At 39.9% G+C, this 13,878-nt stretch overlaps 1 protein-coding gene across 9 annotated transcripts in view; it reads left to right on the forward strand.

Moving 5' to 3' along the window:
* The window catches only part of znf532 (zinc finger protein 532), a 146,702-nt gene extending 136,014 nt beyond the window's left edge, over positions 1-10,688 (forward strand). For all 9 annotated transcript variants that reach the window (XM_052038235.1, XM_052038187.1, XM_052038242.1 and 6 more), the window contains 2 exons: positions 4,303-4,450; positions 6,110-10,688. In XM_052038235.1, coding sequence (XP_051894195.1) covers positions 4,303-4,450; positions 6,110-6,610 — 649 coding nt within the window. In that variant the 3' untranslated portion in view covers positions 6,611-10,688. The remainder of the gene's footprint in view (positions 1-4,302; positions 4,451-6,109) is intronic.
* Positions 10,689-13,878: the final 3,190 nt, after the last annotated feature.

Below are 13,878 nucleotides of genomic sequence, written 5' to 3' on the forward strand. Positions count from 1 at the left end.
TGCAGAGGGATCTGGACCAAATGGAAAAATGGTCCAGAAAATGGCAGATGGAATTTAATGCAGACAAGTGTGAGGTGTTGCATTTTGGAAGGACAAATCAAGGGAGGACATACACAGTAAATGGTAGGGCACCGAGGAGTGCGGAGGAACAAAGGGATCTGGGAGTTCAGATACATAATTCCCTGAAAGTAGAGTCACAGGTAGACAGGGTTGTAAAAAAAAGGCTTTTGGCATCCTGGCATTTATAAATCAAAGTATTGAGTAGAGGAGTTGGAATGTTTTGGTGAGGTTGTATAAGTCATTGGTGAGACCAAATTTAGAATATTGTGTGCGGTTCTGGTCGCCGAACTACAGGAAGGATGTCAGTAAGATTGAAAGAGTGCAGAGGAGATTTACTAGAATGTTGCCGGGTCTTCAGGAGTTGAGTTACAGGGAAAGATTGAGCATGTTAGGACTTTATTCCTTGGAGCAGAGAAGAATGAGGGGAGATATGATAGAGGTTTACAAAATGATGAGGGGCATAGACAGAGTTAATGCAAGTAGGCTCTTTCCACCTAGATTAGGAGAGATAAGTATGAGAGGACATGGCTTTAGGGTGAAAGGGGAAAAGTTTAGGGGGAACATTATAGGGAACTTCTTCACTCAAAGAGTGGTGGGAGTGTGGAATGGGCTGCCATCTGATGTGGTAAATGCGGGCTCACTCTTAACTTTTAAGAGTAAATTGGATAGATACATGCATGAGAGAGGTCTGGAGGGGTATGGGCTGGGGGCAGGTAAATGGGACTAACAGAATAATGTTTTGGCACAGACTAGAAGGGCCAAATAGCCTGTTTTCTGTGCTGTAGTTTTCTATGGTTCTAAGTGGCTTGTTTCTGCTAATGCTGCTGTGAATACAATACTGCACTTACATATTTACAGACCCTTCGATTTTCCTTTATTGTAGAGAAGCATCTTAATCCTTAACAGATTTCCAATAGAAATTGTCGCTTCATCCTGGAAGGGATAAGAGAATTTTTTTGGGCACCTATTGCTGTTGAAATGACTAGAAATAAGTAATCTTCAAGAACTTGTATTTAGGCACCATGTGCATAAAGGAACGTCTCTTGGTGCTCAACAAGGGAAGGTGGGCAGAATGTAACATTCCTAACAGAAATATCAAAAAGAAAAGAAGGTGCTGGGGATCTGGTTTGGAGGAGCTGGGGCGTGCAACAAAAATTGGCGGGAACGGATTGGGAAGGTGAAGGACTGTGGGAACGGCGGTCCCTATCGATAACTGGGAAGAACTTGGTCATCAGGTGTGAGGTGCTCTCAGGGCTGCTGTACCTGGCGCAGGTGTGGCCTGTTCCTTGCTCCTCCTGCTTGGAAATCACGTGTGCCGTCATCCAGTTCATCTGGGGATCCAAGATGGAGCGGGTCCGACGGGTCACCATGCACAAGTCCCTGGACAATGGGGGTAAACGTGTCCCCAATGTCGCCCTTATCCTGATGACCACCTTCGTCTGTGGCTGCATCAGGCTGTGCGTGGAACCCAAATACGTGGGCACCAAGTGTCACTACGTACTGAGGTTCTACCTGTCCCTGCTGTTGCGAAGGATGGGCCTGGCCTCATGGCCACACAACGTCCCAGTCAGCTGGACGTTGCCGCACTACCTGTACTTCGTGGGAAAGTTCTTCCAAACCAACACCTTTGACCCACAAGTCCATCAGGCAGTGGTCAGCACGGAACATCCTGCAGACACTGCTGGAGAAGGACTCGATGGATACTGTGGGGTGTTCCCTGAGCAGACTGTCCGGACCATCTGGCGGAATGCCTCATCGCCAGAACTCACCAACAAGCACCAAGACCTTGCTTGGCTGGCGGTGAGAGGGGCCCTCCCAGTCAGATCCTTCCTGCATGGTCGGAGCATCAGTCCCAGCGTGCGCTGCCCCTGGGAGGACTGCGCTGGGGACAAGACGGTCACACACCTCTTTGCGGGCTGTAGGTTTGCGAGGAGAGTGTGGCGAAAGATGCAAGGTTCCTTGTCACGGTTCATCCCCAGCAGCTGCGTAACAGAGGATTCTCTGATCTACGGGCTGTTCCCAAGGACACACACAGAGACGGATATCAAGTGCTACTGCGAGGTTATCAACTCGGTGAAAGCTGCCATTTGGGCTGCCTAAAACTTGTTGGTCTCCCAGCACTGCGAGATGTCCGTAGGGGAAATGTTGCCGACTGGCACATTCCAGGCTGCAGGAGTACGTGCTGAGGGATGCACTGAAGCTGGGTCCAGCCAACGCAAGGGCTCAGTGGGGAAGGACGACAGTTTAGGGTTCTTCTGCCACAGGAGAGCGAGGGGTGGGGTCAGGCAAGGAAGCCCCTTAAAGATTGTAAATATGGGATTGGGGTATCACCCCAGGGAGCCACGCGAGTAGCATTGGTGCTGTGGTTTGTAATAATTGATCTGTACAAGAATGTAAAGGTTTGCACGGTTTTATTATTGTTTTATTATTGTATATAGTTTGTCTTTTATTATGAATAAAGTTTATTTTGGATATAAATAAATAAATTCGGAAAGATAGAGATGTAGGAAGATAAAATTGTTTTGACATGTGAACTGGAAGGTTGGAATACATTGGCTGAACAATCTTTCCTTAATGCTGGAGTGGTGATGAAATGAATCAGTCTGAAAGCCTTGGGTACAAGGTCGAAAAGGGAAGGCCAGAGAAATGGATGATGCAAGATCATGAATGAATTTGATAATGAGGAGAAGTATAAGGATTGATCTGTTGAGACGAAAAGAACCAGTTAAATATCAGTGGCGATAGGTAGAGGGCATTGTTGTGGGTGAGCTTGTGCTGGAGTAACTTGAGATGGAGTGAGAAAGGACATCAAGGAGAGAATGACAAAATCTCAAGCAGATGAATGGATGGGGGAAGTTAATTGTTTCAGGAGCAGAATAGGTATGTGAACAGTGGTTGAGAAAGCTGGTCTTGTTCATTTGCTTTGAAACTCTGAGTCAAAGAACACTGAGTTTTAATATAGGTCTGGATGGGTGAGCAAATGCATTAGTAAAATTTGATTCCAGGTTGTGTAGGGGACAATGGGAATTGATCAAAATGGCCCTAATTTTGTAGAGGATTGCTTGATATATTTTCCATCTTCTTTCAAATGAATGCTACAAAACCAAATCTCTCAATTTTGATTCCACCCAAAAACTGCTCCTTTCTCATTACTAAACAATAAGATTTTCTCTGAAGTCCCACTTCCTAGACATTTCCTCATTAAACAGTATGAAACCAAGGAGGGCTGAGCTTCAGACTCAATGTTCTATTCTGCACCAGGGTCTCGTGTTTTCACGTCCACAGCTGCTCAAACCTTTCTCTGAAGCACATTTCCTTAGGCTCTCTGAGTTCTTGCAGCATTCAGCTCATCTCTGGGACTGGTAGGACTTCTTTCCACCCCACAGAGATGACGTCCTTTCCTGACCCAGCCTGATCTGACTTTTCTAGATCCAATTAATGGTATTTTGTACATTAGATTCCTAACCTCTATTTGCGAATCACACTGATCTTTTACTGAACTAGTGAAAAGCACCTAATTAATTCTTTAAAGGATAGTCACTATTATCATGCAGGTAAATATGGCAGCCACATGGTTTGTTAGGTCTTGCTTTGCATGCTGCAGCAAATGACAGGTTCAACCATCTTGGTGAAGGTGGTCTTGGTCAAGAAAGAAGGAGAAGTTATTTGTCATATTCAGATAGCACAGTGGGAGCTTTTTTTCCATCCAAAGAGATATAAAAAAAAATACTGCCTAACCCTTCTTCTGGATTAAAAAAGCCTAAACAATGCAATTCTTCAATCCTGCATTGAAGTGTAAGTCTCGGTCAGATGTACAAGTCCCAGTGTCTTCTGAGTTGGCAGTGAGTGCTGCTGTTGAACCATTGTGGTACTTAATGCAACTCTCTGGGAAGGAGTGAGGAACAAGAGGTTTTCTATAAGGCAATGTGAATGGCAGAAGATTTGTAATATATGATGTTGGAAGTGTCAATTCCATGCCGATAGAGAAAGTCAAGAGAATTACATTAAAAAGGGCTTGTCTCTTTATAATCCTAAACCCATGCTCTCAAATTTCCTCCTCCCTTCCTCTCCAGGAATACATCTTAACTGTTCCTAGAAGATGCTTACCTCATCCTTATACTCTCCAAGGAGAGTATGTTCAGTTGTCTTTAAAGAAATTGAACATGCTTGTGATAAGGTCATAATTGGTTATGTCCTTTCACTGTACCTCTTGCTAATGTGTCCATGTCTTTTTATGTCCAGGAATTGCCCTGATTCAAAACGTACATTCACCAAACGGTTTATGCTGGAGAAGCACATTCGACTCATGCATGGCATTAAAAATCCTGATGTGTCTCAAATGACAGAGTCAACAACCATAGTAGAATCTCCAAAGAAAGAAGATAACAAGGTGAGTTTTAATCCAACAGGACCCATAGCTTGCAGAGACTATTTTACTGAGCTGGGTTCCGAAATTATGCTCCCTGATTATGCAGGATTCTTTTCCTAATTTTGATTTTGATCTCATCGATGAGAATTGTTCTTGGAAGGCATGTAATTTTGGGACCAAGACAGAAGCTTTAAAAGTATAGCTTGACTCTCCAAAGACTGGGTAAGAGAAAAGTCAATTTAGTTCCTTTGCCAGCTGGCTCTGATGAAGGGTCTTCGACCTGAAACATTAATTCTGTTGGATGGAAGAAATTTGAGCCAGGGACTAAATCCAGATGCAAAGACTCAAAGCATCCAGCAAAAGATGTACCTTATTAATGTTCCAAAGTTCATTGCTGGGATGCATGCTTCTTTTGTAAGGCTGGCAGCATTGGTAAAACTTCATTCTTCAGAGAAAGAGTTGGTGGAATGCTCTGAGCTCCAGTAGTTCACATTCAAGTGCTTTTTAAAAGGCACTATTTAACATTTAAATGTTAAATGTTACACAGCATTTAAAAGCTTCTTGGACAGGCACATGGATAGGAAAGGCTTAGAGGGATATGGGCCTAACATGGGCAAATGGCTCAGATGGGCATCTTGGTCGGCATGGACTGGTTGGGCCGAAGGGCCTATTTCTGTACATTATGACTCTATAGTGAAGGCTTAGGTAGGGATTTTCATGACATACGTTCACTAATCAAAACCAGAGAGCTGTGGAAAATGCAGGGCTACATGCAGACGATGGAGGTTTGTGTATTTCCGGGGTTTTCTTTATTTTTCTAAGTGATGCTGGTCATGGGTTTGGAAGATGTTGAGAAAGAAGCAGTGCCTCCCACAGAGGATGCTTGCAGTAGCCATGGTAACCCAGTGGTGGAGGAGGTGACTGTTTTGAGCTAGCTGGTGATATACCAAGTGACAGGGTTGCTTCGACCTTGATGTTGGGGTTTTTGAATGCTGCAACAGAAAAGGAAGCCAACAATCCTGCATGGTCCTGTACCTGAAATGAAAATTATCTATCCCATATAACAGTGAAAACTGTTGTCAGTTTTCCCATGAAGCAAGCTGTGACTGTGGGGTTTGGGGTTAGAAATTTCCTATAAGAATTCCATGTAAGGATTGGATCTTGACATCATCATTCAATTACAAGTAGAGGGAGACCAGAAGGAGCACTGGAGGTTGTGGCAGAGCCCTGATGTTGGGACCCAAACACCTTCCCTGTCTGCTTGGTCCCCAGAGACCAAGCAATGTTGGGCCCCAGTCTACCTGGAACTGTAGGCCAGTACCGGGAACTAGGCCTTGCTTTGAACCAGGGACCAGAGGCTGAGGACCAGAGACATAATGAAAACTTTAATACTGAACTAAAGGCACGTTTTCAAGATTGTGGTCAATCGGTCTTTAAAAAGCACCATTTGACGTTGTTCAAGTTCCTCAGTTAGGTGATATTACATCATTGGCAGCATCTGATTTTGTTTTCATTTTGTAACATCGTGGTCACTAATAGGCAAGGCAGTGAATATGATTCAAACCATTTTGACTGAATGCAGCTTCTGATGCCTTTAATGGTAAGAACTGTAATGCCACTGGAATTTCCCTGAAATTCACCAAGCATGTATTACTTGGAGCCTTGTATTTTTCCCCGCAGACTGCAATACCACCGAAGAGGAAGACAGAAGATACAGTGGTGGAGATTCGGCCTCCTCCCAGGGGAGCCATCACACAGCCGTTGAAGAAACTGAAAATCAACGTCATCAAACTCAATAAATGTGCCGTGTGTGGCTTCACCACAGAGAATGTGACTCAGTTCCAAGAACACCTCCCCCAACACAAAACTGATGGCTCAACTTTCCAGTGTCGGGAGTGCGGCCTCTGCTATACCTCTCTCCAGTCCCTAACCAGACACTTGTTCATTGTTCACAAGATGAAAAATGCACAGCAAGTTGCCAGGCAAAATGGTGCCCGGGAGGAGAACCCAGCAGACTGCAAAATGAGCCTGGACGACAGTCAGGCTGAAATGATGCTGACGGACAAAAAGTGCAAAGTTTGCTCCAAAACTTTTGAAACTGAAGCTGCCTTGAATACACACATGCGAACACATGGCATGGCCTTCATAAAGTCCAAGCGCCTGTGTACATCAGAGAAATGAGGAGCATTCACTCACAACATAATGTCAAACAGTCGAGTTAACTCCATGCAAAAGAGACTGCTTCAGCTGAGGCAAACACTGCCTGGTTTTACATGTTTCAACGGAATGTCATGTGAATCCCTCAAACACCTCACCTGTATAGACTGTTGCTTGTCATGGCCAGCATCACTTTTCAGCTGTAGTTTAATTAACTTAAGATTTGGAAGTGTTTGTTTTTTGTACAATTGCAATACATATTTCCTTTTTTTAAAAAAAAACCCTAAATAATAGGAGAGCTCTCCTGTCACCACAAATCTAACTAATTTTTGATCATCATGTAGTAAGTTGGTCTTCCACTTTGAGAAGCTGAAAGTATTCACAGAAGTCTTTTTATATAGATAAAATAGGAATAGAATTTCAATTAACATGTTATTGTTAAAATGTTATTTATTTACCCAATAGCTGGATTACCCGAGCACTGTCTGTTATAGATGAGAAATTTGCTTCTGATGGGCCAAATTAATCAGGGCTGTATTGCAACACCGTTGTCCTTTGGTAAGTTGCTTTGTTGTTCAAATGTTTGATACACTGAAGAAAAATAATTCATGGAAATAATTCCCAGGAAGTTATGTGTGTGTTGGTGAATGGATCTAATACCACAGGATTCAAGGATTTGTGGGCAACCCTTTACTAATTGTGGTATGTATGTATGTTCATTTTTACTTGCACTAATGTATAAGGGCCTGATTTTAATTTCTGAAGCAAAAATAAGGCAAGTGAGTACTAAAGTGCATTGATAAGCCCTTTTACCATTTCAGTTTCGATTCTTAGAAAACTGCCAGAATATATCTTAATCAGCAGAACACAAAATTTGCAGAGGTTATCCAACATTCTGTTTTTGTTTAAGGGAACCCTACTTCTGCAGTACCTTTTTTAATATTTTGTTTCCACAGCTCATTCACATTACCATATCAAGGATAGTTCATGACCAGAAATGACTTAGTACCAACTTCTTTCACTTCAATCTCCCAAAAAGAAAGATTTTACCTCAGAAATGTAATATAATGGGCATGTTGACTTAGTTGAAGGTACTGAACTATAATACATGGCCCATATGTAGATTGAGGTTTAAAAAAAACTGTTTTGAGGTAAATAAACCAAAGCACTATATATCTGATTTCTTCATTTATAAATGTGGAAGGTTGGAAACTGCCCTTGCAGCATATTTAGCTAACAAAATAGCATACTGTGCATTAAAAATTAATAGGAGCTTTATTTGTTTGTGCCTGGAAGGTTCCTTATGATGCACCCAAGTGCCCCATTAATACAGGATGAGGACCCTTCTGCTCTGTGGCTGTAAAGTTGCACAACCTAGATCCTTCCTCTTGTGGTATCATGCTGGCACCTAGTGGTGAAAGAGCAGAAAAACAATTAGTATTTTTTCTCTTTAAATAACCAGGGGTTTGAGGAAGGAATAACCTCAGATTCTTAAAAGGCATTGTAAAAGATTAAAAAGGAAACTGTCAGGTGATACTGGGTTAGGACTAACATTTTTCAGTGTGCACTTGAATCCTGCAAGACTGGGCTTTCAAAATGTTCCTGACAACTGCTCTCCGCTAATCTGTAAATATTTGGCCAGGCCTGGTAAACTTTATTCTTTTGTTTAGAAAAAGTTTCACTTTTAAATGCAGAACTAACTACAATATTAAGCCTATTAAGTTGTAAAGCCAAAATTAATATTGGTAAGAACACAGAACATAATTTTTTGAATTATCAGAAAAGAATTGCTTATGTTAATTATCTTAATATTTAATTACCATTGTCTAACCACACTCTTTATTTTCCTGCAAATGTTTTTCCTTTAAGTCTAATCAGATTTTTCAAGAATGTGGAGGGTCATTTGTTAAGTATATTCAAAACTTTGTGGATATTAATGGAATGGAGGGATATGGGGTTAATGCAGGAATGTAGTGCTGAGGTAAAAGATCAGCCTTGATTTCATTGAACAGCAGAGCAGGTATGAGGGGTGAAATGGCTTATTCATGCTTCTACTTCTCTGCTATGGTGATCTTTTGGCTTGTCTGATTTCTGCAGGAAGTAAAGTGCAGTTACTGATATAATTACTAACTTCCCATCTTTAATTTTTTTCCCCCGATTCTGTAGTTATGTGGCTCTGACCCATGTCCCATACCTGTGAAGTGATTTCTTTTGTCCAATTTGTTGTTGGCTACTAATGAACACTGAATCCCAGTTGTGAGGGGTGGGGGGTGGGCTAAGGAATTTGATGTGAGACCGAGTAATAACACTTGGCATGGCACAACTCTCTGCAAAACCAAAGTTTAACACTTCAGAGGGTACTAACTGGCCCTAAGGAATTCTCTGTAAGGTGTACAAATAGAAGAGAATGCATTGCCATGTAATATGTCTGATGTGCAGGTTTAATTGTTGCCTGAAATGATAAACTACAAGTTTAATTGATTTGTACAAGTCTTATCTGAGGCGTGGTTAACAAAGTCCTGGTTAAGTTCCCAATGGTCTTTAATGTGGCATTAATCAGTATTACATTGGCAGTTTCAAATGGAGGGCTAAAATTAGCCATTCATCTTTTGCTATGATAAGAAAATGTAATGCATTGGTGCAGTAGGAGGTATTTAAAATAAGAATAAAAACACACTGAGGATACTTAGGCAATGCTTCTCGCTTATTAGCATGCAAATTGGGATTGCCTGGTGCTGCCCTGTGAGGAATAAAAGCAAAATTTCTGAAGAAATTTAGGAGTAGACTAGAGTAATAATAAGTCAGGATATAGCAGATTGTTGCACATGCAGAACCATGTGAATGTGGTTAAATCCATTTTGTTTTTTTTAATAAGTAACTTTAAATGCCGAATTCCTGACTTCTAAATCTGCTTCCCTGAACTCATTAGTTCACCAGAATTGTAAAACCACAGTGCTCAGGAATTTGAACCAACTTGAAAATAAGAAGATTATAGCAGTCTGTTCCTTTTTAAAAACAAAACTAAGTATGCTGCGTTGCCCGTTGTTCCAAAATTACTGGAATTTTCTTAAATTTATTTTTGTATATTAAAATTAAAGCTGCAAATTCCAGATTCCCCATTTGTTTTCTGGTAATTCTGGGCATAACTGTGGCTTCTGTGTTACTTCCAGTCAGAAATTCTAGCTGCTCTTGCACCAAGCCTTAAATTATAATGATGGTAAAACTAGATTCCAGGAAATGGGAGCATTTGGTGCACACTGTATTTTTCCATGATTCCAATCGAAATTTAAGCAGTTAGCCAAGCTTGGAATGTATTCTCCAACTTTCTTTTAAAATAGGTAATGCAACCACTTGATAAGTATCAGGAAACTGACGAAAAGCAAATTACATTATTCTGTCCATTCCCAGTACAGCATAAGTAAGTCTGCTGTCTGCTATGCATTGTTACTGATCCTTCTGTGTTTTTTTATTTATCTAGATCCTTTCCAATTTTAGTTAACAGATTACAATGCTGGACCCAGTATAACAACAGACAACTCTTCTTAACCAATTAACCAACGCCCCGTTTATGTGATGGGCTTCCAATTCCAGTTTGAATGTCCTTAAGCAAATTTAAAGAGTGGCAATTCAGCCAATTGCTGTATTTTTAAATACTGTTACTGAGTGTGATTCAAAAGGTGAGATTTATTTTCATGTGAAGCAGGACTAAGTGATAATTAAATATTTAATGCCATGGCATATTAGCAATATCAACAGGTGTTCTGGGCAGTTGAGCTCCTAACAGGTTCACTCTGATCAACAAGTAATATAAATGACATTTTTAACAAGGCTACAGTGATCAGAAATCATTATACAGAAAAAAATTGCTCCTTGATTTATTGTTGTGAATTGCTCCTCTTGCAAGTCTGAGCTTCTCATTATCTTTTTTTTTGAGGGTTTTATATCTTGTGTGTTTAGTTCAATGAAAATTTTGTACTTTTTTAAAATGTTTTTTTTTTGTGTAGACTTTAATGGCATGAAAGATGTAGCCATTGTCTTGTTGCGTTCCTAGGGCGTGTCATGCTGCTGTCGTTGATAGTAAAATTTGTCAGCTGTAATCTCATCAAAGTTTAAACATTTAATAAATGTTTAAAGTATTTAAAGAACTAATGTGTGCAAAAGATTTTTGTTCTCTCGCAGCGATTACAATTTATTTGACACATTTTTAAACAATTTTAAAAAAAGAGAGAGGAGTGTTGCTTAGGATAAGGGAATAGTTAGATTTAAAGAGAAAAATTAAGACCATGAGTCAAGAACCAAAAGGGCAATGGCAAGCAGTATGATTTGTCAGGACTGAATTTAACAATAATATTGCATCAGTGAACATGTTTAAAACATGAAAAATTGTTAAAAATATTAAAAATTAAGAGTTACATCTGAATGCATGAAGCATTTGTTAACCAGGTCGATGAATCAATTCCACAAATACAAAGACCAATGCTGAGGAATAAAGTACTCATGAAACAAACTGGGAAACAGTTTGATGTAGGCCTTACCTTATGTAATAACACAGAGTTAACGAGTAATCTGGTGGTAAGGGATCCCATGGTGAAAATGATCAAAGTATGAGAAATGTACATTAGGTTTGAGAAGGCCACAGCTCAGTCAAAAACCAGTCAGCCTCTCAGTCATGTGCTAAAAGGTTACTGTGACTTTTAGCAACATCATGAAGGGTGAGTAGGCTTGGGTAAATTGAGAACCCAGATGAAAAGATTTGGCACCTTATAGACAATGGCAAACATTTAAAGCAATGTTTCTTAACTAGTGGACTAAGAACTTAAAAAAAAACTCCATGGAAATAGTGATCCATCCACGGCTAACTAGTGAGGTTTAAATACAGTATTAGACCAGAATACGGTGGAGGTGGCGTAGTGTAATACTCCTGATTGATTATTGAGATGAGGAGATTGTGCTGTGAGGGGAGGTTGAAAAAGATTGGCAGTACACACTGGAGTTTAAAGGAAAAAAGGGAGCTTATTGAAATCTAAGATGCTGATTCTGCTTTGGCTAGAGAGTCTAGAACATGAAGGTATGGATTCAGTGTAATGGGTCTATAATCGAAATAAAAAGGCATTTCTTTACCCAGAGGTTTGTAAAACATCAATTTTCTTTTATCCCAGTGTAGCCTTGCTCTGTCATGGAATGTATTCAAGGCTTAAACATTTATTTTTGTTTCATTAAGAGATTGAATGGGAAAGTAGGCTTGGAACTGAAGACCAGCCATAACTTTACTGAGTGGCGGAGAAGCTATTTGATCAACCTTGCTTTCTTTTGCCCTTATATAAAGGTCAATCTTTATTTCACAACTATGGCAGCAACATCAGTTCCTCATGCCCTTAGTAAATGGAGTAATGTGCCAATCCATTCACAGTCAGAGAGAAAACCAAATTTTTTAACTGCTTTCACTGTTGTCAAATTACCTCCTTTTAACTATGCAACAGAATATGACAAAAATAGTGATGTTTTGAGTCTGTGATTGCAGTGTTCATGTCTGTTTAAATTCTGTGCATGCATAATTGAGACAAAGTCTCATATTGGGCTTTATTAGATGAATGAGTCAAGCACATCAGACATCTAAAAATTATTCTTATGCACTGAACAAGCCTAAAAATCAGCATGAAAAGTTAGATGAAATTTGTTCCGTAGTAAGTCACCAGAAAAGCCATTGAGGTGAAGGATTTCATAACTTTAAAGCGACGTCGAGATGTATTTCTGGAAAGATGGTGAATTCAGGAGTATGGGGAGGGTGTAGAATTTCAGGGGAAATGGGTTTCAGTCTTCAGATCAGGGGTTGTAGTGGTTATTGTGGCTGGGGGTCTGCATCAGGATCTGGGAGAGTAGTGAAGGTTAGGGTTCATGGATTGGTGGATCAGTCAAAGGCCATTTGCATTAGTAGAGAACATACCCCCATTGAGTTCCCACTGGTGGTTGACACCTGTTCAGGAAGGATCCTTTTAAACAGCATCACTATTTAAGTGGAGTATGATGTAATTAAGTTTACACCTGATGCAGAAAATACAACATTGGTACAAGAATGTTAACAACCAGAAGTGCCCAATTGATTTTCAGAGTGGCTTAATTCAAGTCAGAAATGACTAAAGTACCACTTCACCCCAGAAAATACTGAGTTTCGTCATTAACACTGTTTAACAAAACAGCGTCACACATCTGAATTTCTAGGCTACTCCCAGATACGCCATATGAGTCAAGTGTTTTATTTTACTGTTTTCCAACTGATATTTGATAAGGTTGTGCAAGGCTACGTGTTTAGTGTGTTGTTTAGATATTCTTTCAGGCTGGTGTTGGTAGCTGTTTAAACATTTTGCTTTGTGTGCCAATACTGTGTCCAATATCTATCTCTAAGAGAGCCTAGGGTGTAACCATAATATGCCACTGTGATTTGAGAGGGACATTGATACCTCATGCACCTGTCTGTACATCCAAACCTCCAATGATTTTGCAGATAAACTGAGAAAACTATTGGTAAGAGGAGGACAGATGCAAATGGTTAATTTGCTACTCATGGTTCATGAACATGCACAGAAAGTTATAATTGGAGTAATTTATAACAATCAGTACAATTTGTCTTTATACAATAATTAAAGGAGGTTCTCGCATAGCTTGTGTACTTAAACTAGCTTCTAATTGCCCTTTATGTTTTTTCTATGAAATATGCACATTTCCACCATTGTGCAAACACAAGGTTATTAAATACAGAAAGAAGGGCCCCTGTCAGATGATACATACTGAGCACCTCCGGAAAATCGCCAGGGGATTTCTATTGATTGTGTTTTATATATATTTTTGAGGATTCAGTTTCAAATCCTTGTGCATTAGCATTTTTTCAATCTTTTGGCTCGAGGCTTGTGTGAATCCAATATTTAAAAATCTTTTTCAAAATCTCTGTATAAAAAAGATTAAAAATCCTAATATCTAACAGATCACTGGGATCTTCATTTTGCATTAAAAGGGAACTTGCAATGTCTTAACAAATGCAAAGCTTTTTCAACTGAGTATCAAGTAGGTAGAAATTAAACACTATAATAGATTGTTTTGTGATTGTTTAGCACAAAGTGGGTTACATTTTCTTTCAAGATATGACCAGATGTGGAAAATCTCAGTAAAAGGCACCAGTTGAATAAATATTACACTCCCAAAGAAGAATGGAGGTGTAAATGGCACAGATTATTAAAGATCATGATATGATAGGTTCCATTGATCACTGTTCCATTGATTCGCAAATCAGCAACAAG

This window comes from Pristis pectinata, chromosome 2 (genome assembly GCF_009764475.1).
Source record: "Pristis pectinata isolate sPriPec2 chromosome 2, sPriPec2.1.pri, whole genome shotgun sequence".
Lineage (NCBI taxonomy): Eukaryota > Metazoa > Chordata > Chondrichthyes > Rhinopristiformes > Pristidae > Pristis > Pristis pectinata.